The 23,191-nt window shown below is 35.5% G+C and overlaps 1 protein-coding gene across 1 annotated transcript in view; it reads left to right on the top strand.

The window, feature by feature from the left end:
- Tnks (tankyrase) overlaps positions 1-23,191 on the top strand; it is a 171,488-nt gene that overhangs the window by 136,731 nt on the left and 11,566 nt on the right. The window contains exons 14-24 of the mRNA XM_003462614.5: positions 45-190; positions 2,298-2,463; positions 4,032-4,251; positions 4,529-4,638; positions 10,159-10,347; positions 13,077-13,314; positions 14,000-14,082; positions 18,194-18,314; positions 19,406-19,503; positions 21,678-21,752; positions 22,684-22,789. Coding sequence (XP_003462662.1) covers positions 45-190; positions 2,298-2,463; positions 4,032-4,251; positions 4,529-4,638; positions 10,159-10,347; positions 13,077-13,314; positions 14,000-14,082; positions 18,194-18,314; positions 19,406-19,503; positions 21,678-21,752; positions 22,684-22,789 — 1,552 coding nt within the window. The remainder of the gene's footprint in view (positions 1-44; positions 191-2,297; positions 2,464-4,031; positions 4,252-4,528; positions 4,639-10,158; positions 10,348-13,076; positions 13,315-13,999; positions 14,083-18,193; positions 18,315-19,405; positions 19,504-21,677; positions 21,753-22,683; positions 22,790-23,191) is intronic.

Here is a 23,191-nt window from a genome sequence, read left to right as displayed (position 1 = left end):
TTAATATTCTTTTTGTGTGTATCTCTGTGTCTACCCCATAAAAGCAACTTTGCAGCCCCCAGAATGTGAATTGTAGAGATCTAGAAGGCCGGCATTCTACACCCTTGCACTTCGCGGCAGGCTACAACCGTGTGTCTGTCGTGGAGTACCTTCTGCACCACGGCGCTGACGTCCATGCCAAAGACAAAGGGTGAGTGTTCAGGTTAGCTGTTGAGCACCTTTCTTCTCACGTACTTCATTTAGCATTTTTAAAGCATTTTTGAGATCAGATTTTTTTCCCCATTAAAAAATATTTTGTATATTTTTTGTTTAACTCATACATTAAAACACTATAAAAAGGTACAATATAGAAAGTGACAATTCCATGAACCCACCACCTAGAGATACAATATGAACATTTTTGTATGTCATTCTCCAGCTGTTTCAAACAGTGTTTATGTGCTGCAGTGGTGGTGGCTTTTAATACAAATGGCAGTATGGTTCTGTAGTCCCTTTGTACCTTGCCTTGATGTGTTTGCATATTGGTACTTACTAATTCATCTCATCCTTTTAATACCTGTATATAGAATTTTATTGCACTATATGAGTGTTTTCATGTAGTTTGTGATTTATTATATGCCTTTATTTTATATTTTGCTATTAAAAATGTTTTAATTTCTTTCAAAAAGAAACCATCTGTTCCAGTCATCAGTATTAATATATGTATAACTTTATTTTTACTAATTCAAATATTTCAGGTCTTTATATTAGTTTGATACATTATTTTACTTTATCTAGAAAAAGCTTAAAGTAGCCATGGACACTACTTAAAAATGTAAGAAAATTTTCACTGAGAAGAATTTTTGTATTCTGAGTTAATTTCGTGTCATCTCAAAATAAGCCACCACTTTTCTGTGCAGTCACATACCAAACTGCTATAGAAATGAGGTTTACAATTTAGGCTTAAATTAACCAGTGAATGTTTTTTAAGGAATATATTAGATAAAATACGGTAGTACATTGGAGAGCAACTAGTATTTGTTTCTGATGCTTGTTTTAGCACCTAGTATATTTCATCACAAAACGTTTTCTAAAAAGGCACTCATCTCTAAATAAAAGGGCACTTAATGATATCTAGTTTTTGCCATGTCTGAAGTGCAACTTAACATTTTTCAGGGCTGATGGTGGTACTGGGGATTGAACCCAGGACCTTCGCTCTTAGCAATGTCCTCACCCCCTTTTCTCGCTTTTTGTTATTAGTGTATTTTAATTATACAGATTAGTGGGTTTCGTTTTGGTAGATTTGTATATGAACATAACATACTTTAATCACCCCCCTGCAGCACCCCCTTTTCCCCACTCCCTCTTGTTTCATTTGTTTCCTGAGGGGAATCAATGTGTACAATGCATCTTGATTGTATTCATGCCCCCTCTTGCCCACTCCCTCTTTCTCCCCCTTCTCCCCTTCCTCTTATCAAATACTAATCTCCCTTCTGCTTTCTTTTCATCTTTTCTAGATTCCACATCTCCTTTCCCTCCTCCCTTTTTGAGATAGTCTCACTAAGTTTCCCATCCTGGGCTCAAACTTGTGATCGTTCTGCTTCAACCTCCCAGTATCCCAAGAACATAGGCTTCTGCCACCGTACCTAACTTTTTATAGGACATCTTTTTGTCCCTTTAGAATGCCATGTGCTTTTTAATTAGAATTTAGAATCATCTCAGAATAGTTTGCTAATAAGTTGAGGGAACTAGATTTTTGTACCTGAGAACTTAAAATTTGCACCATTATTTCCCGTATTGAAAATCACTCGCTTTGTGGGTTTTCATCGCTTGGCACTTTCGTATGTAAACTTTTACACACAAACTACCATGAGTCATTATGAATTTAAAAATAAACAAAACAAAGGTAAAGCCTCCCCAAATGAGTAGAATTCAATTGTTTATAAGTAAGCATAGAATTTTCATTAGTAAAACCCAATTGGGAAGAAAATGTGAGAGATGATAAAACCAGATTGTTGCCTACTTATTCTTGAAATGACTTTGTGGTATAGATCTTCATACTGCCAGGGTAAAAATCTGAATTGAGAGTATTCTGTTGTGATGGAGTTTATTCTGTAAATCTATATGTATTTTAAGGATAATGATGGCTGTGGCATATATATCCATCCCCATAAACAGAAGAAAAGCCTTTACATTGAGACTAAAGGAAATTACTCTAAGTAGGTGTTCAGTGTAATCAGTGCCATCAAAGAATATTATAAGAATCATTTAACTCAAAGATTTGTTTTACAACTTGAAAATAATTTTCTTTTGTTTAGTGGCCTGGTGCCCCTTCATAATGCCTGTTCCTATGGACACTATGAGGTAGCTGAGCTTTTAGTGAGGCACGGAGCTTCTGTTAATGTGGCGGACTTATGGAAATTTACCCCTCTACATGAAGCAGCAGCTAAAGGAAAATACGAAATCTGCAAGCTCCTTTTAAAAGTATGTAGTTGCAACATATAAGTAATTATTTTTTTATTATTACTTTAGAGTATTTTTCTCTATTAGGAACAGTAAGTGCTATAGCAACTGCTTTCATTTTCTGTTTTTTCAGAGAAATGTTTTTGCGTTATGATATTTACAAAGCTCTGAGTAGCTTCTGAAGTGTCTTTCTGAATGCATTTGGTTAAGATCATTTCATTAAAAATAGGCTTTGGAGCTGGCTTACTTTGTATAGCGTATCTAATACACTATTAATAGCAGAAAATATTGTATGAAAAAATATGGTACAAAAAGCGACAAATTTTACTCAAAGAGCAACAGATTTTACTGATTTCTTAACATCTTTTTATTGTTGACTAAATCATTATTAGAAATTTAAATATTTATGTTTTAAAACATTTGACATTAGATTTTTATTGAAATGTAAGTTAATCTATAAAAAATCATTCAAATAGATTTTGAGGGTCTGTAAATGAGTAGAAACTATTAAGTCAATGATGCTAATCATAATTTACAGGTTTTAAAAGTTAAACGATATAAAAATGTGCAGGCATGTATATATGTAATTTTTTCTTTTTTTTTACTACAGAAAAATTGTTCCTGGAAGATATGTATGTCTTCTCCCACCACTTTTATGACCCTTAAGGAAGTCACCATGTTTGATAATTTTTATTTTCACTGATTAGTAAAAAGCAAAAAACTTCCGGTCACATGACTTCATTATCTAGATTGTATTATTTCTTATGTCACAGTGGGCCAAAAATAGTCTGTATGAAGCTTGTAATATAAAGTAATTTGATTTATTTCCTTCATAGGCATAGATGATTAAAGTTTTTAACTCAAGATAAGTTTAATACATTTGTACATAATTTCATGACAAATGGTAGAGCTAAATGAAAAAAATATTTAAATTGCCAACTTTTTCATAACAGATACCATTCGAAATTCATTCTTTTCCCACCTGCTCTTTTTCATGGTACCTACTAGGCATGTAATTGAAATTTGGCCAGAATTAATATTCAGGGCATTTGTAAAAGGAAAAGAGATTTCCAGTGACAACTTAAAGACTGAGAAAAAAGTATATTATAGTAAAGAGTAAAAGATAATCAACACCTTCCCCACTTAATCATCAGCACTGATCCAGAGGGTTTTTTTCTTTTGTACTGGGAATCGAACTCATGACCTTGCGCTTGCAAGACAGGCACTTATGCCACTGAGCTAAATCCCCAGGCTGATCTGGAGGCTTTAATTTAGTAGTTAGAAAAGTGACCCATTGTGAAGGAATTTGTTAAAATAAAGCGGAATATGCAGGGGCTGGGGATTTAGCTCAGCGGCATAAAGCGCCTGCCTTGAAAGCAGGCAGTCGTGAGTTCCATCCCCGGTACCAATAAAGAATAAATAAATAAATAAAGCGGAATGTGGATTCTTTTTCAAAATGCACATAGAATACATGTTGTTCCTCAGTGACTAACGGTGAAGAAAGTTAAAGGAAGAAGTGTGTACGTACTACCTGCCTACACAAAGGTACTTCAGAAAATGTAAATCTCACTCGTTTGACTTCTTGATAGCATGGAGCAGATCCAACCAAAAAGAACAGAGATGGAAACACGCCTCTAGATTTGGTCAAAGAAGGGGACACAGACATTCAGGACCTATTGAGGGGGGATGCTGCCTTGTTGGATGCCGCCAAGAAGGGCTGCCTGGCGAGAGTGCAGAAGCTTTGCACCCCAGAGAATATCAACTGCAGAGACACCCAGGGCAGAAATTCAACTCCGCTGCACCTGGCTGGTAAGCGTCACCAGGGTGCCACGCCTTGTTTTCCTTTCCTGGGTCCCTAATATGATTGACCAGAAAATTAACAAAATTCTGAGAATAAAGGGAACGACTTAGTAAAATGCTTTTGACTGACATAATGTAGTATAATTTCTTTCTGTGACAGTTTTCAGTTGTGTCATAATAGTATTAGTTATTGAAGCAAATGGAATTAAAATCGTAACTTTTTCTGGTCTGCAAATGTGAATATTTTTCTCTTAAGCTGACATGTTCGCCTTTTGTACTTCAATAGCAGGCTACAATAACCTGGAAGTAGCAGAATATCTTCTGGAGCATGGAGCAGATGTTAATGCTCAGGACAAGGGCGGTTTAATTCCTCTTCATAATGCAGCATCTTACGGGGTGAGCATGCTAAAGTTAAAATCTAGAAGACTTCCCTGACATTTATTACCTTATTAAATGTGTATGACCTGCTAATCAATGGCATATTTTAATATTTTAATCTTCTATTCAAGCTTTATCTCATCTTTACAACTTTCATATTTTTTGACCAACAACCATGGATTTTTTTTTTTTTAAAAGCATTTTGGTCATTCCACATTCTCTAGCACAAAATATAAAATAGATGTTTTAGTATTTATGGACACAAATGATATATCTTAGCTTTACTTCAGTTATAGTTTAGAAAATATAAAAGCCAGGAGGACCCTACATAAGCATGGAAATTATAATGGTATAACATTTATCATCAGCATCTCAAAAATGTTCAAGTAGTTGAGCAGTGGGTACACATAGCTCCATGTATTTGACAACTAAATAAAACTCCACTTTGAAAGTCCAGTGTCACCCTTTAAAGCAGTGTACCTGTAGCCGTCAGCCTGCAGAGATACATGTTGTCTGGCCTGGGTGCCATTTCTCAGAACTGACTGACAGCAGTCAAGCCTTCTCGAGCTTGTTGCTTCCCTAGTAGAAATAAGATTAATGTGCATGTGTTTCTCTGCTCTTCTGTGTCATCTCTATTTGACCTGCAAAAATCCACAGATGACATGTTGTGCATACAAGGTATTCCCACAATTGAATTCACTATTGTCAAGGAAGATTTGGAGTTTTGCAAAAGCCTAACAAATTATCAATACAAATCAGATTAATCAGTTCTTCCTTCTTATTCTCTTCTTCCTTCCTCTTCAAAATATCTGTATCTTCTCAGATCCGCTCTGCAAAAACTGGTATTTCTGAGTAGTGAAAGTCTGAATACAGGTACTTTTAAGAAGAGCAAACAGTATACTTTTGAGTTGAACAAATAAGAAAGAAAACTGTATTTCTAAGTATGATATGAAATAACCCAAAGTTATGCCTAGTAAACACATCAATACCAAAATCTTTTTGAAATTGTAATATTTAAAGTTGCCATTCCAAAAAGTCAGTTTTTTAATTAAAATTGTCTGCATTTCCTTCACGTAAAATTCTCAATTTAGCAATAGCACAATAGATATATTCAGTGGAGATCTTGTATGCTACTTACTTTGTTGTTAACGTACTACATATAAACCTATATATAGTTCTTTTACCCTTAAGTTGTAACTATACACGTATGTAACTTAGAGGATAATTTTGAGCACTTCTCAGCAGCACTCTATTTTTTACTAACCCATTTCTAAACTTCAATTAAATGTTTATAAGTCTGATGGAATAGTACAGTTTAAATTGGAATGCTTTATCTTCCGTGTAAACCTAATGAATAAGGATAAGGTGGCAACAGATTGTGCTAGTGGTCTGATCTTGGAAAGCTTGTGTCACTGTGAAGTGCATAGACAGTGAGCGTTCATGTACTGTGTGGATGTGGCAAGTTCCACCCCTCAGTCTCCTACTTTCAGAGTCTTGACGGGGTCCTGTAAGTGAAGCAAGGGTCACCGTCTGAGCCCCATTCTTACTGTGAAAATGTTGAAATGCTATTTATTTTATGTGTGGATCATAGCCAGTATGAGGAGAAGAAATTGTACAGTGGTCTCCTTGCCTGCAGAGTAGTGTAGTGTAATGTAGAGTGACCCTGTCTCCTTCATGCTCCTTTGACGCTGTCTTGTTGTTAGGTGAAGAGAGCTGTGAGGCAGCCAGTACCACAACCGGGAGCCTGTAGTCCATTTTCATAAACTTATTTCAGCACATATTACCATAAGTCCTGTTCTCCTTTTCTATCTCCAACTGAGAAAAAATAATGTTTTTTCACCATTTCTTTTATGTTATACCACTGACTATCAAATCACTACTGCTTAGCTTTACAAAAGAAAGGTGACTTACCGAGATGCAAATGAACAGAAAATTCTCCAGGCTGTTTATGAAGGCATTTACTAGTGGTTTTGAGCAACCTAGTACATTCCATTGTCATTCTAAAGAATGTACATGAGTTAGATAATGTGTTTCTAGCAAGTGTTTTTACCTTGTGGTATGGTAAATTGAGTCACTCTAAAAATCATGTATTAAATCTGTTAATTCAAAAATCAAGTATCTGTAAGCTAATGACTATGTATTACCAGTTTGACCATGTATTGCTAAAACCTGTACTTTGATAAGTTCTTGACTTTTTTCACCACATTTTTCATATGTGTATAATAATCTCTTTTATAACACATAGTGATTCTTGGATGGCAGCAAGTAAGGTCATCCTCCCTACTGAGACTCTCTGCTCTGTAAAATAAGTTATCAAATCAGCGTGTCTCAGTCTCAGTTAAAATTAGGACTGATGTTAACGGAATAGATGATCATCAACCTTCAATGATTTGACTTAATATTTTTCAACTTTACAGTCTTTACAGTGATGCCAAAGCAAACCATACTTTAAAATCAGACTTGATAGGGGCTAGGGATTTAGTTCAGCGGCATAAGCGCTTGCCTTGTAAGCAGGCAGTCGTGAGTTCGATCCCTGGTACCGATAAAAATGAGAAAGACAAAAAAAAAAAAAAATCAGTCTTGATTCCTGGTACAAAAAGAAAAAAACAAGTAAAATCAGTCTTTCCTCAGATTTGCATTATAGACCACTGTGGTCTTTTGGTATCCTGGACAACAGCAATGAGCCACAGCTCCCTGTGTGCCCCAAGTGAAGGGAAACAGCTGATATTTACTTTGGGATGATGTTCAGTAGCTTAAGTGTATTAAATGCATTTCCACCTTACAGTATTTTCCACTTGTAATAGCTTTATCAGAATACAAGCCATCAGACATTAAATGTATAAAAAAATTTAAAGCTATTTTGTTTCCCTTCAAAAAAAGGATGAATGTTTTTATATTATAGAAATCTGTAAACCTCTTGAAAGTTCCTTTTTACTCATGTTATATGTATGCCAAAATTCTGATTGTGTTATATTGATCTCAGTGATACTTGAATGGCTGGGCCACTTAGTTTATGTGATATTTTATCTGGAATGGAGTATTTTGTACTAATAATAAAGCACCTTACAGAGCAGTTATAGGTAGGCTGCTACCAGTCTCCTATCTTTACTTTCAGGAAAATTACTCTGTTTTTCTTTTAGTCTAACAGACCCTGTGAAATCTGTGATGTCATGAAAAGAACCTAAACTTGGCCGATTAACCCTGGGGAATCTAGTCTTTATTCTTCTGCTCAGTGACCCAGCAACCTTTGGCAGGGGCCTTAGTCTTTCCAACCTTCACTTTTCTACTAGTAAAGGTTGGTGCTAAGACCTTCTTTAAAGGGTTATTATAATCACTGAGACAGAGCATGTATAAAATCCATTCTGTAACATAACCACACCAAAGTGCCAGATAATACTGCTATTAGAGTCTAACGAACTTCTTAGGACAAGGGCAGCATGCCACTCCTATGTCTTAAAAATAATCTATATATTAGACCAGCTCCGCATCAATGTTAGACAAAGATTAACTGACTAGGCTAGAGATCAAATAAAAATATAAGATGTCTGTGAAAATCCATAGTATTCACATATGCAGTTATTTATTGGTGATTATTTCTTGATGTATATTTATCCTTTTCCCTGTAGAGAACACAATCTATTGTGTATCTCTGGAATTACAGACATGTACTGCTATGCTTAGCTCATTATATCATGTATGAAACGTAATCATTACAGTGAACATTTAAACATAAAACTGTATTGCAGTAAGAGACAGATGCTAATAATGCTCCTCGCTTGAAACACATCTGTCGTTCTTGCCACTTATAAAAGCTGTTCTGGAAGTCCTCTTTTGTGTCTTTAGTTGCACTGGCTGCCTCAGTGTTCTGAACTGGTTCAAAACATTTGCTTTTCCTGGTCATTTTGACGTTGGAGAAGAGCCGGGAGTCCTGATCCAGATCTGGTGAACGGGATAGATGAGGACTCACCATCATGTTCTTTCTTACAAGCCTGCCTTTCTGTTGGACGGCACCTGGCAGTGGCACTCACCATTTTTATCATACCTTGTGAAGACACTTGAAGGAAAATTTGCTAGTTTTCACTCTCAACTTTTTCATTTTCCAATGTTTTCCCTAAAAGTATAGGATTAGAGGGGTTCTCTGACATCATCATGATAAAGCCCTGTAACAATTAAATTGCTTTAGCTGAAGCCCAAGCACATTTCTCTTCCTTCCATGTGCCACCTTTCTAAAATTAAATGAAGGCCTTCCTAGTCTTTTTATGTTGCTTTTGTCATTTCAAACATTTTCTCTTGCAGCTCCATTCTGAAAGCCTGTTCAGTTGTCTTTCTCCTGGTGACTTTCCAAAAGAGTTCAGTTTCTTTCCTAGGCTTTCCAGTTCAATACTTTGCTCTCATAGAGTAAGTAGAACTGAGCTGCAGCTTATTTACTGCATTTGTCAGCTTTAATTTTCAGTTACATTTTTTCCCCAGTGGTATAGCTACTTAAAAGAATTACAGAGCTCAAGAATTGTGTTTTTAGCCTATGAACTCCTTCCTTTTGATTGCTCTTTCAGACATTTGTCAGCACATTTAACAAGAATGTAATTAGTTTCTTTAAGCATAAGCTACAAATTCAATACAAAGTAAGTTTAATAATACATCCTGGATATATGGTTGGTTACATATATATACATACAGAAACATAATTTTCTTGAACTGTCTAATTTTGGAAGCCTATTCACATTAGTCTACCAAATTATATTGCTCTGCCAATAAATATGCAGATCGAATACAAATAATTAGAAACAGCATAAATAACTTATAAGCTCACTCAGAAGAAGCTTGAAATTTTTCCATGCTTTCAGTTTACGTAAGCAAAAATTGCTTTTCCAACATGTATCCTTTGAATAAGGGAGATGAATTGCTAGGGTTTTAAGTGATTTTGGTGGTACCATTCATGGTACCTTGTTTTCTTCTTTGATATTAGTCTAAAAATAATTGAACTTTAAATTAATTTTATAGACTCAAAACCTTTAAGTGATCACAAAACATAACCTGTTCTTGTAAGCCCTAGTCTGATTATACTGCTCACTCCCACACCCCCACTTCATGTGGTCCACAAAGGAAACTTTTCCTATGCATTAACTAACCTCTACTGAATCATTTTGGACATGACAGACTTTTTTTGTAAAATGTTTTGTGTTACTTTCCCAAAGACTGGATAAAAAAGCATTTTGAGTATCTAGGTAAGCATTTTAATAAGTAGATCAGATCTCAGTATTTGTTTTTAATGTAGACTTGAGTATGCTAGATGCTTGAGTTTAAAAAAAAAAACTCAGGCAGAATTACAGAATAAAGGAATACTGTGGAATTGAGATTTGGGGGGAAAGCTAGAAAAGATGAGAGTCCAAAATGCAGAGAGAGGGGCAAAATATTTTAAAAGAAACTTTTATAAAGGATGAGAATAGAAATATAGAAAAAGTTGTTCCAAGAAAAAGAGTGTGCATGACAGGGCTTCCCGATGGTCTCATTCTCCTGCCTCCTTTTGTATTCCCTCAGCATGTGGACATAGCAGCGCTACTGATAAAATACAACACTTGTGTAAACGCAACAGATAAGTGGGCGTTTACACCTCTCCATGAAGCAGCTCAGAAAGGAAGGACTCAGCTGTGTGCCTTACTCCTGGCACATGGTGCTGATCCAACTATGAAGAACCAAGAAGGTCAGACACCTTTAGACTTGGCAACAGTAAGTCCTCATTTTAGATCTTTGCTATTGTTCGTGATAATTTCAGAGATGCCGTTCCTTTCTCCAGCTCAATAGATTTACCTGTTCATTTTGTTTAGAATAAGAACAAATTTCCTTAAGCCAGACTCAAAAAGACAAGCATTGCTCATTTTCTCTCATATGTCAAATCTAGGAAAAAAGCAAAGAGAAAAAGATAACATAAAAAATAACGGAAGGGCTGGGGATTTAGTTAAGTGGCATAAGCATCTGCCTGGCAAGTGCAAGGTTGTGAGTTCAATCCACAGTACCAAAAAAAAAAAAAATAGAAGGGAGACTGTTAGAGAAGGGGGCTCACAGGGAGTGAGTAAGATCGAAGTGTGAGGCATACATTTGCGAATATATCACAGTGAAACATTCAGTAAAACAATAAGCATTAATACAAAATTAAAAGAACACATTTTAATCTGACAATTTTTGATATTCACATTTGTTATATTTAAACTTTCGTTAAGGTAAACCAAGCAGTAAAATAACTATTAATTACTTAAAGTTAGTTTGAAGGAAAAAACACGAATCATAAGAAAATATTTCTAGCATTGTTCCTCAATTACATTTAGCAAAATATCTTCAACTTTCTACACATGGCATATTATTGTAGAATAACAAATGTTCATTAAAATACAACATATATGTATTTAAATATAAAATAGACCTAAAAATTCACTCTGGACAGGAAGTTATTCTTATGAAAATAGATAAGTCAATTAATACACTGTAAAAATATTTTTAAAACCAACAATTGAATTTAATTGCCCAATTAAACATTGTATCTTTTTTTTGTTGATGTTGTTGTTTGTTTGTTTGTTTTTTACCGGTACCAGGGATCGAACTCATGACCACACGGGCTTGCAAGCCAGACGCTTATGCCGCTGAGCTAAATCCCCAGCCCCGATTGTATCTTTTTTAACTTTCTGAAAATGAAGGACTTAATAGTCACAATAATTTATAATTTTTAAGCCAGAAAAAGAATTTCCATGCTATATTCTATTTCCTTTATCTATTGCTGAATAACAGATTTTTTCAAAACAGTAGCTTAAAAGAATCATGATTAATAACCTCGCATGATTCCTTATGTTGCCTGGAATAGTCAGTTGCACACTGAGCTCACTGGGGTCACTTGGGCAGCTGCATACACCTGGTGGCTAAAGTGAAAATGCCAAGAGGGCTTCACTAAAACCTGTGGGAGGGACTGCTGTGCCAGGCCCCACATGGTGTCTCATCATGTAGTAATCTGCTACAGTTTTTTAATGAGTTTTATGTTTCAAAAGGGAGATGGCAAAAGCTGTCATTCCTCTTAAAAGCTAAGATGCTGTAACTGTCACCACATTTTCTCATGCATAGCAAGTCATAAATCTTACATAAAAGGATAGAAAAATAGATCTCCTGTAAGGATGAAGCAAAGATTTTGTCATAGTCTTTAATCTGCCAGTGTCCTTCCCTGTGGTCACAAATTTTGTACATTTCTCTCACATTTAAGTTGTATTCTCAGCCCTCCCAAGATGGGCACGTAGCTGTCACCGGTCCACAGCAGTTCTGAAATCCAGTTCGGGCACGTGTTTTCAGGGCCATCTTCTTAGAGGAGTCAGGAGTGGTCCTTGAATACAGCCCATTTCATCCCTCAGGGAGTGGTTTTCATAGCTTTCTCTGACACTAGCTGTGATTCTCAATCATCCTATTCCTTAGGTAAGAAATGGTCCCTGTTTACAGCTAAGTGGCTTTTTCAACTTGCTTCATCCTCCTAGAGATATGAGACCAAGAGCCTTTCTTCATCTTGACCTGTCTGTTCCTTTAGTCCCAAGTGGTATGGTTATAAACTTGAGTTTCCTATCTGCATACATGCCACTGCATTGAACAGAAGCCACAACCACAGATCTCTTCATAGGCAGTCACTCTGATTAGGTTTGCAAGTCAGGGTACCGTGGAGCAGTATCCTAGCTGAGAGATCAAAATCTACTGCTTAAAAAGTCTTGTTAAGACTTTGGTATTGGGGCTGGGGATTTAGCTCAGCAGCATAAGCGCCTGCCTTGCAAGCAGGCAGTCGTGAGTTCGATCCCTGGTACCGATAAAAACGAAAAAGGCAAAAAAAAATAAATAAATAAAAGACTTTGGTATTATAACCAAACCAGTGAACTGATTTTTACTGATGCCATGTTTTATTGTTAACACTCTATCTGTGATCTTTGGCCTGGGCTATTGTTTTCTTTGAGAAATTCTTGCTGGTAGGAAGGTTGAGGATGGGGAATAATTAGCAATATATTTCCTTAAAGAGAATGAAATGGTTACTTCCGTAGTTCATGTCTGTCTTGCTGTACCTTACTTATGGGCAGGTAAAACGAGTCAGTTCAGTTGGCAGAGTCAGCATTCTTGAAGCTGCCTAAGATAAGTCTCTGAGTTTCTTAGGTTCATTTCGTCTTTCGCAGCGCTTCATGTGCCAGTGCTTGTGTGTATTGCTTTCCATCTCTAGCCTTCAGTAGTAACTGCCTGTTTTCCAGCTCCCACGCAAGAACCACGCCAACATGCCACCATAATGGCCACATCATAGTTTTTTATTACAGCATTACATTACTTAGAGGTTCCAATTTCCATGCCTGATACTCATTTAAAGAAAAAGTTCTCAAAGTGTTTGGTACTTAATGAAAAACAGCATTTTAAATAATGTCTTCTGTGTGTTTTTAAATTATTATTTTTAGGCTGACGATATCAGAGCTTTGCTGATAGATGCCATGCCCCCGGAAGCTTTACCTACCTGTTTTAAACCTCAGGCGACTGTAGTGAGTGCTTCTCTGATCTCACCAGCATCCACCCCCTCCTGCTTGTCTGCAGCCAGCAGCATAGACAACCTCACTGGCCCTCTAGCAGAGTTGGCAGTAGGAGGAGCCACCAATGCAGGAGACGGTGCAGCTGGTACGGAAAGGAAGGAAGGAGAAGGTATGTGTAGCCTGTGAACACTTATTCTTTATACTATTTTTTCTCTGGAACAGATTTATTTTTTTCTGTTGTCAATTACTGAACATATCACTTAATATCCTATCTGTAAATTTTTTAACACATGACGTCTTACAATAAGTACTTCATAGAAGGCTGCCAAGTTCCTTGGAATCTGTATTGTTATTCATTTATACTATGTTCTAGTATGTCCATCGCCAACCATAGTACCTGACTGAACTACTGAGTCAATCTTACTACTGAAACATTAGAAAACAACTGATTGTTTATGGAATGTAAACTATAACAATAGTACATTTTGATTTTTTAATTAGCCAAAAGTATTATGTTATCCTATATAAAATAGCATTTTATGCTGTTAGAAGTATGATTACAATATTGTATGCTTAGATACATTATAGAATTTTGTATTCTAAGTCTATATTCTAACCATATCATTAGATCAAATACATATACTGCTGTGTGATAAAGTACTCTGCTTTTACTTCTCAGCCAAGCTCAGTGATAACTTGAAATATCTGAATTAAATTTATGTATTCTGAATTATGTTATGCTATATAAAGTCTTCTGTATAACCCAGGAACATGGCTTCAAAATAGATACCGAAAGATTCTTTGATACATGGAATTCTTTCTGAGAATCTTTATTTAATATGTTTATGTTCTAGTTGCGGGCCTTGACATGAATATCAGCCAGTTCCTAAAAAGCCTTGGCCTTGAACATCTTCGAGATATCTTTGAAACAGAACAGGTAAACTGTTTTGTATATGCTTGAGACTTTTTTGTATATGAGACTTTAGTTAAATATCAGGTTGTAAACTGTTACCCTTTTTTTTCTCCTGAAACGTGTAGCACATTTCTGTAGAAGCCATTTTATACTTCTGCCATAAATTATCTGAGCCGTTGAGAGTCTTTGATTGTTGTCTCATTTTGTCTTTATAAGCGTTCTTGCTGTGGATGTTTTATTGCCTCTCAAATCTTAGTCTGTGAGGGACGGAAGGCAGCTCATCTAGCATGCACAAAGCCCTGGTTTCAGCCTTCAGCCCTGCAAAAACAAGCAAGCCTAGACCATAAAAGTACCTCAAAAGAATGTTTTCAAAGTTTTTTTTTTCTTAATTTTGCTTTCAAATTTATCCATCTCATTTCACTGGTGTTATTTACAAATAAGGATCCTTCTATTTGCATGCTGTTTTTATACTGGATATTGAGTTCTTGGTATTGCATGTGTTTATTACCATCATCAGCATTAAACACTGAAAGCTGATCAGTGCCTGTGTTTAAATTAACAATTACTAACATACACAGAGTCTTAGAATGGGAAAAGTATTTAGAAATCATCGAGTCGCTCTTGCAGGTCATCCATGGCAGTCCTCCAGGTAGGGAAGCTTGTAACTTATGCCCAAATCTTCCCCCATATTTCGTCCATTATTTCAGGTTTACAGAGTTTTGCACAGAAATTTAACCTGCAGTCTAAATAGGTATTATTTCATAGGCTTGCCATAATAATTACCACAAACTTGGTGGCCAAACAGAAATGTATTCCTTCAGAAGGCTGAAATCAAAAGGTGTCGTGGCTGCTGGCCCTGCAGTCTCTTCCAGCTCCTTGACTTCAGTTCCTGCTTTCATCTTCACTTTGCTTTCTGGACTGTCTGCCTTCTCTCTGCTTTTCTTCTAAGACTTTAGATCTGCCCCTAAATCTTTTCCTCTGTGTTTCTCTTAACTGAATTTTTGCCCTACCCTGTATTATCCTAGATGATGGCCTCATCTTGTGATCTTTACATTGGGATACGCCTTTTTTCTGTGACATTCACAGATTCTAGGGATTAAAACATTGACATTTCTTTTTGAGGGCCAGTGATCAGCCTGCTACAACGTAATACAGCCTTCTTATCATTTTAAAAACTTAATCCATCATAGAGTTTACCCTTCCCGTCTTACCTCTACAAACCTACCCCTATTTTAGGAGAAATATTCTGACTTTTTAGTTATTCTTTCTGCACTCTAGCTTCTAAATTCTTCACTGGCCTGTGCCCCATTTCAGCTTCATCGTAGACTTACAGCCAATCTATCTGTAGCTAATTAAAACCCCAGGTCTTGCCCATTTAAAAGCAAACAGCTAGTTGGGATTAGTATCTATAGACACTGGGTCATGGCCTAACATTCAGAGTTTATTGTTTTGGTGGAATACAAATAAATTCATCTTCTGTGGCATCTCTTTGCCAAACCTTCTTGTAGGATATGGGAGTCTCTCTAGATGAAGATGACTTGTTTACTATTTCAGATTTTAAAAAGCCCTATCTGTTAAGGAAAAAATACAAACCAAAAAAACCCATACTTCTTGTTCATCATTCTGTATTCATTATTCACTTTTTCAAATTAATCTCTTTTGTCACATAATCTGATAGTTAACTGTCATGGAACAGTAAATAAATGCCTGTTTAATAAAGAACTCAAAGCTTACAAATGCCAGTTACATTATTTTCACTAGTGTTGGTTGTATTTAAATTTTCCTTATCATAAAGCACACTTTCTGTAATTTAAAAAAAAAGCAGTTCTTTTTTCTGATACTTTCTTATTTTTAGCTAAATAATGTCTTTATTTTATAGTTCATCTCTGCCTCTTTCAATGATGAAAATTCTTTAGTAGAAGTAACTTTGGACTAAATGAAGACCTTGATTACAATTATTTTCTCCCACTCACTAACTGTGTATATCTGGTTAAAAGACATTTAACCTATCACTTCCTTTAACTGTAAAATAGCTGCAAATGTCTAGAGAGTTATAATTCCAAGCCATGTTGCCAATTTTAAAGTGTACTTTACTAGGCACATCTCATGGGTCTCCTTTGGGCAGTGAAGATTTAAGTGAATGCTATAAGAATTTTCATTTATTCATCTTCTGATTTATAGAGATTGTGTAGGTGAATATTATTAACAGTAAGAGTTCCTTTACTTCGTTCCTTTCTTGAAGGTTTTTGTGTTAGAACATCATCCTTTGCTACAGATATGTTAAAGCCATATCCTTTCATTCTAATCATATCCAAAATAACCAGAATTTCAAGCACTTCTTCACTTAATAAAGCAAATTGGAACATGTGCAATGGTGTCTCAGTTCACAAATGCTTTTGTGTGCAAACAATTTGGTTTGTAAACAGAAGTGTTTGGTAAAATTTTGTTTTTGTTTCAAATTCTGCATCAGGTGACAAGCATGACCACGACCATCTTTCCCACACAAACACAATCATGGGCATCTTTTCAAAAAAATGTACAAATTTTTCCAAAGTTGTAAAACAAAAAGTTCGTGAACCAAAGTACCTCTATAATAGTGTATCAATAAAAGAAACTGTAAGGAAAGCAATTAATTGGAGTTTAGACATGTCATTCTGAGATTCAGGTCTTTTGTATCCCTAAATCCTGTTAAAAATATCGTTTTGAAATCATTTTTAAAGTAACTCCCTCTTAACCTTGACAAAGTTAAATACAGATGATTGCAAGTCTTTTGTGCTACTTGTATCTAGCGTATGTTTACATGAGAATGTCAATAGATTGTAATTAAAGGTATATGCAAATAAAAATGTAAAGGCTCAGTACTGTTAATTTCAAAGTTATTTCAGAACTGTTGCTTTTAAAAACTCTTGATGGAAGTTTCCTTTGGGTGATTCAAAGTGAATTGCCCATTTTGTGCAGGGGAGCTATTATTTCTTAAATGACCACTTAGAAGCAATATGCTAAATTACTTCAGAGCATAAATGACATATGCTCATTGTACTATGATCTGCCTCGTGTAATACTTCATTCTGACAAAAAGTCCGCAGAGCTCCAGGTCTAATTTGTCAGTTTTTTAAATGTTATGCGCAAGTAGGATAAAAAAAGCTACATCCAGTCTACAAATATCTCATTTGAGTTAGAAAAAGAATGTCTATAAAAGGATTTCTTCGCTTTCTAAGAAAATAGAAAATCAAAAGCTATGTTTGGATTGTCACAGAGCCCCCTTCTAGGCTGTGAAATTACAGAATCGGCGCTCAAAAGATCTAGCTGCCCCGGTTCACCCTGTGCATTGCAGGATACTGCCACTGGGTGGTAGTACAGTCTCACTTACTTAGATACTGTTACTAGAGCCAAGTAAATGGCTCCATCTACAGGATAAATAACCAAAAATTTCAAACCACTATTTTATACAAAAACAGATTATGTTATGTGGCAGAAATCATTAAATCGTACTATCTGTGAGAGATTGAAAAACCATCTTTCCTTATCAAAACTGAAATTTTTTAATGTACTAAATTCCCTATAAACTGATCTCTAACTTAATACATAATTGAGATCTAAATCTCATTACTTTCTAGGCAGCCTGTTTCTACCTTCATATTGGTTAGTATTGGGAATTTCCTTATTTTTACCTAAAAGCTGCTAACCTAGAGCTTTTTCCTCACTATCACATTCTGTTTAATTGTAACAAACATCCCTCCCTTTTCCCTACCATTCATTCCTTTCGGTTACCTGGTGGATTCTAGGCTATGGGATTTCCCCGTTTTCGAGCTGCTGATCCCTAATAAGGCTCAAGGTAAATGGGATTGTAGAAGTAAGTCATCAAAGAGAAATACAGCAAGGATCATTTTGTATGTCTGCAATAGTTTTTCCTTTTTAATTCTCCATTGATTTAAAGCAAACAGTATTTCAAGTTAGGAAAAAAGCTAATAATGTAATTAAGCTTTAAGAAAATTGTAAGGTCATCCTTACAAAGGAAATTAAAGAATCTTTAAAATTTGTATGGTGACCATAGCATTGTAGACAAATGGAAGAACTTTTGTCCTCTGAGGAACTGATAAACATTTAGCAGCTAATTGTTTTTTTCGTTTTTTAGATTACACTAGATGTGTTGGCTGACATGGGTCATGAAGAACTGAAAGAAATAGGTATCAATGCATATGGACACCGCCACAAATTAATCAAAGGAGTAGAAAGACTTTTAGGTGGACAGCAAGGTAAGCTGTTTGGAAAAAGTTTTCAGAAATTAATGATACAAGATGAATGTCAGGGCTGCCACTGGAGCTCAGGCAGTGTCTGTGCATGTTACTGCTACAGAATCTCCTGTCTTCCCCATCTCAGTGATTGGCATGATGCTCCCACAAGATGCAAAGACTGGGCATCGCCCTGCACTTTATATCCTAAGTCCTCATAACCTCTGTAGTGTACTTCCGTGTTTCCCGGTTTTACATAATTCAAGTCCCCCCACCCGTCTCTCCTGCACTGTCCCTGCTGTGTTCCGGTTTATCGCCCACCTTCACCTTTGCCTTCTTCTCATACCTTCTCTGCACTGTAACCAGCACTGTAGGAGGCCAAAAATCACTCCATTGCCTAAAATCCTGCACTAGGATTCCATAGCTTTTTGCATGAAATCACACGTGATAACCCGGATCTTCATAATCTGACCTTGAACCCTTCTGCCTCCCTCAGGGCTCTCAGCTCAGTCTTTTCCCATTGTCCTTTGTTGTGATAAGCCTCTTACATTTCTCCTTCGTGTTCCTCATTTCTCTTTTCTCTTTTTGTTGGACAAACGTTCACTACAGTAAGCTAATAGAATTAGTCAATCCACAGAGCTAGTAAAATTTCAAGAGTGACAAAGATTTTGAACTTAATTCTTGCTGACTTATCTTCATTTTAGACTATTTATGAAATTACATGGTTAATGTATTGTAAAGCTACTGAGACTTTTCAAGCTATGCAAGAAGTTTTAGAGCATAATTCATGTATTTTAGATGTAACTACATTGCAATTTCAGTTTGGTATTGTTTTGTGTCAGACATATTTTCATGATTGATTTCAGTCCAATAAATGTTGAGACCTGCTGTGTACAGAGAGTTCAATAACAGATAAAATAGATACCCAAGCATGTCACCATTTGTTATCATTGTTGTATTTATTTAATATAACCTACATTTGATATTCAAATTGAAAATAGTTTAGACTCATAACAGAATGCCAATTATTTATGACTAATGTTTCTCTAAAATAGAGCCTGAGTAGAATGGAATTTTGTTTTATATGTTGATTTTTTTTTTCCTCTCTCTCCCAGGAACCAATCCTTATTTGACTTTTCACTGTGTAAATCAGGGAACTATATTGCTAGATCTTGCTCCAGAAGATAAAGAATATCAGTCAGTGGAAGAAGAGGTAATGGACTCCAAAAATGTTTACTTTTCTTTTCTTGAAACTGTAGTTATGCCTACTTTTCCAAAGACATAAGCTTATCTTACACTGCTATATGATTGTATATACTCTCCATTAGCTATTATAATAGAATATTGTCAAAATTAAAATGTGAATGGGTTAGAACTATGCCACATTGTTTTCACTTGACAAGCCTGTCTCATTTTACAACAAATCTGGCTTTTTAATCTAGAAATTTCCATGAAAATTCGTGCATGTAAGGATCCTGTTAGAGCTATTTCTTATACTAGAATGCTGCCTGAGAATAACATGGAGACTCTTGCCTCATAGATAGCAAGTATCTACTCATCTTTATTTTTAGTTGTAAAATATATCTGATTTTCACATATGTTTTAGAAGTCTGCCATGGAATTCTCCGGCACTGTAGGAAGGCTATTTATATGAACCTTTGGTAGATCAGTGGCTTGGAGATTTCCTTTCTGTGGATGACTTATGTACCTCACTTCTTACCCATAATTTCACTATTATAATTAAGCTGCCTAACTCCACAATTGTGCAAATATACAAGCAGATAAAGATATATTCACATTTAAGTTTGTTTTTAGTAGTGTGCATGTTATTGTTACTCCCATGCTGGGAAATGAAGACCATTACCCCAGAGCAGTCCTTTGGCTTATTAGTCTGGTTCTCAAAAAGGCATCCTGTCTTCTGGTACTTTATTGCCTTTTTCCCCCAGCCTTGCTGGGGTTTGACCTCAGGACCTTGTACATGGTAGGCAAGGACTCTACCACTGACTACATCGGAGCCCAGAACACATCAGTCTTTCAAACAGTTCTAGTTTTCATAATTTTAATTAGAGTAGAAGAATGTGTAACGGGAGAAGAAAACCATTCCATTTGGTTAGTGCACATTACACTCACCTTCCCTCATCTGTGTAGATACACTTCTGGTTCCTAACTTACAGACTATTGGAATCATGTGGAATACTTCACCTCAGGAAGAAAAATACGTTGGATTTTTAGGAATTATTTTTAGCATATGTTTAAAGGGGTAGTAAGTCAGTGTGAAGAGTTTTGATCTAATTACAGTGTTTCTCAGTCATCAGTTTAAAATAATAAATGTGGATGATTCAAAATGATACTTTTCTATTTCTCAATTGTATTTATAGAAAAGTCTTTCAAAGCTTAGATCAGAAAACGCATAAATTTAATACTCATGACTATTGTCTCACCAAATTACTGATTTACAAAATTTGTTGACCAGTTAGATTTATTAATTGAAACTATATAGGAGTATTCAAAACAATGGGTAGAACATCATTAATGTTATACTCTGGCATATTTTCTTTTTTTTTTTTTTTTTAATTTTTTATTTAAAGGAAAAAAGAAAAAAAACAATATAAGGGTATAAGTAATACAGAATTACAAAAGAAAACAATAAGAAATCACTAGTTAATAGATTACTTACTGTCATCTTAGAAATAGTTGTTCAAGTTACAGAATTAAAGCATACAAAGTGGACATTCAAACAGTGAGATTGCAAATAGTTGTGTTCAGTGATCCAACAAAAACTCAGTATTATGGTCAACTATCTTAACACACCAAACCACACTTGCAGTTGTATCCTTTAGAGCACTTTTTTTTCCTCTCTTTTTTACAACAAAATTTACGCATTTTGGGTTTTATTACCCGTAGTTCTTATTATTTTTTTTTTTTTTTTGGAAGAGAATAAAACCAAATGTGACGAAACAAAGCAGAATCAATCAAAACAAAGGATGGACATAGTACGTGATATAAAAACAGAATACAAAGTTATCAACAATGGTTACCATAATGTCTCTTGACTATATCATTAGGTATAATAAAATTGAACAAAAGAGTACAGAACAAGACCAATAAAACCTAAACATTGGAAACATTACAGGACTTCAAAATAAGATAATAGTCAAACCACAACGGGCATTATAGTGAATCTTATTGCCTTCAGAGAAGTTGCCTATACCCTCAAACTTGATACTATCAAACAGAACGGAACAGAGTCTAGTCAGTCAAAACAAGATAGTGGGAGTAATACAGGGCTTCAAATCAAGTTAATAGGAAATCAGAAAAAGTTACTATAATATATCCTCCTAATTGGCATATTTTCATGAAGTGAATTATTGCGTTTTTGTTCTGTAGATGCAGAGTACTATACGGGAACACAGAGATGGTGGTAATGCTGGTGGCATATTCAACAGATACAATGTCATTCGAGTAAGTTTAAAACTTTTATAGAGAAAACTACACCGCAAGCTTTGCCTCAAAGTCATATCTAAACAATGAAAAAAAAAAGTTGTATCTTCACACTGTCAAAGATAATTACCTGGAGGCCAGGGCTATATCAGTGACACAGGCACCTGCCTGGCAAGCCCAAGGTCGTGAGTTCGATCCCCAGTACCAAAAAAAAAAAATATATATATATATATATATATATAAAACCGGGTACTTACCTGTTGCCCTGATGTCAGATTCTCTCACTATACTACTATAACCTCTGACCCCAGGACCATGCTTCTCTAGAAACTGAGACTAACCTCCAAACAGAACGTGAAATCAGTGACGGTGAATTCATGGATATGAGTCTCCTAGTGCATCCACACTTTTGGATTGTACCAAGGTTTCTATCTTTTGAAAGTAGCTTTAAAAGTCCCAAATCATGAATCTATTTGAGTCAGTAATCATACAACAATAAATATGTCTCTTAGTGTCAATATCTTCATTTACGGTATAAAATAAATAATTCTTTTTCAAAGGAGCTTCATGAGTAAGATCTATTTAGAACGAGTTTAACTCTTTGAGTTAACAAACCTATGGAACTTACACTGGTATCTATCAGAATTTACCGGAGAGCTTATTTTAAAAACGCAGATTTCTAAGACCCATTTCATAAAATCCGTTAAGCCTTGGACAACTTCTTTTTTAATTTTCAACTCCTGACATTTGCGGTAACAGCCTAGTTTGATACCAAACAGCAAATACTGTAACTAAAACTTATGTCTCTAATAGCCAGTGTATTAGCTGAATAACACTGACTTTTTTTTAAGGTCTTCAGCAAACAAAACAAATTGACTCCACCTCAGGAGAACCATACTTAAATAATAAACTTATATTTTACTCATAATTAGCTTCTTTCTTTTTCATAAAGATTCAAAAAGTCGTTAACAAGAAGTTGAGAGAGCGATTCTGTCACCGACAAAAGGAAGTGTCTGAAGAGAATCACAACCATCACAATGAGCGCATGTTATTTCATGGTGAGTGGGCAGCAGTGCTTGTGCACGGCTGTCTGGGTTTTTGTAAAATGAGTAAAGTTAGAAACAAAAAACACCTGTATTTTTAATCGGCTTGTGTTAAAATAGCGTGTTGTGGTTTTCATATACACATGTGACGCTGTCTTCACAGTGCTTTCCAAGACAGAAGCAGTGAAAGTAATTTAGTGAAAATTGTTTAGGGACTTAAATTGTAAGTGTAACTACTTGGTATTTTTTTGTAGTAATTTAATTATTTAATTTATCCCATGTATGTTTACATGTAAAATAGCCACATTATATTTTCCTGTCTAAAGTCTCACACTATCTCCAAAATCCACATAGCATTCTTGGTGGACAAGTACTATGTGGGTCACTAATAAGATTCTAGTTAATATAACAATATGT

Source organism: Cavia porcellus, unplaced genomic scaffold (assembly GCF_034190915.1).
Source record: "Cavia porcellus strain 051 isolate PalLab524CR breed Dunkin Hartley unplaced genomic scaffold, mCavPor4.1 scaffold_24, whole genome shotgun sequence".
In the NCBI taxonomy this organism is placed as follows: Eukaryota; Metazoa; Chordata; class Mammalia; order Rodentia; family Caviidae; genus Cavia; species Cavia porcellus.
The sequence above is the reverse complement of the archived record's forward strand: the minus strand, read 5'-3'. Positions and strand labels throughout refer to the sequence as shown.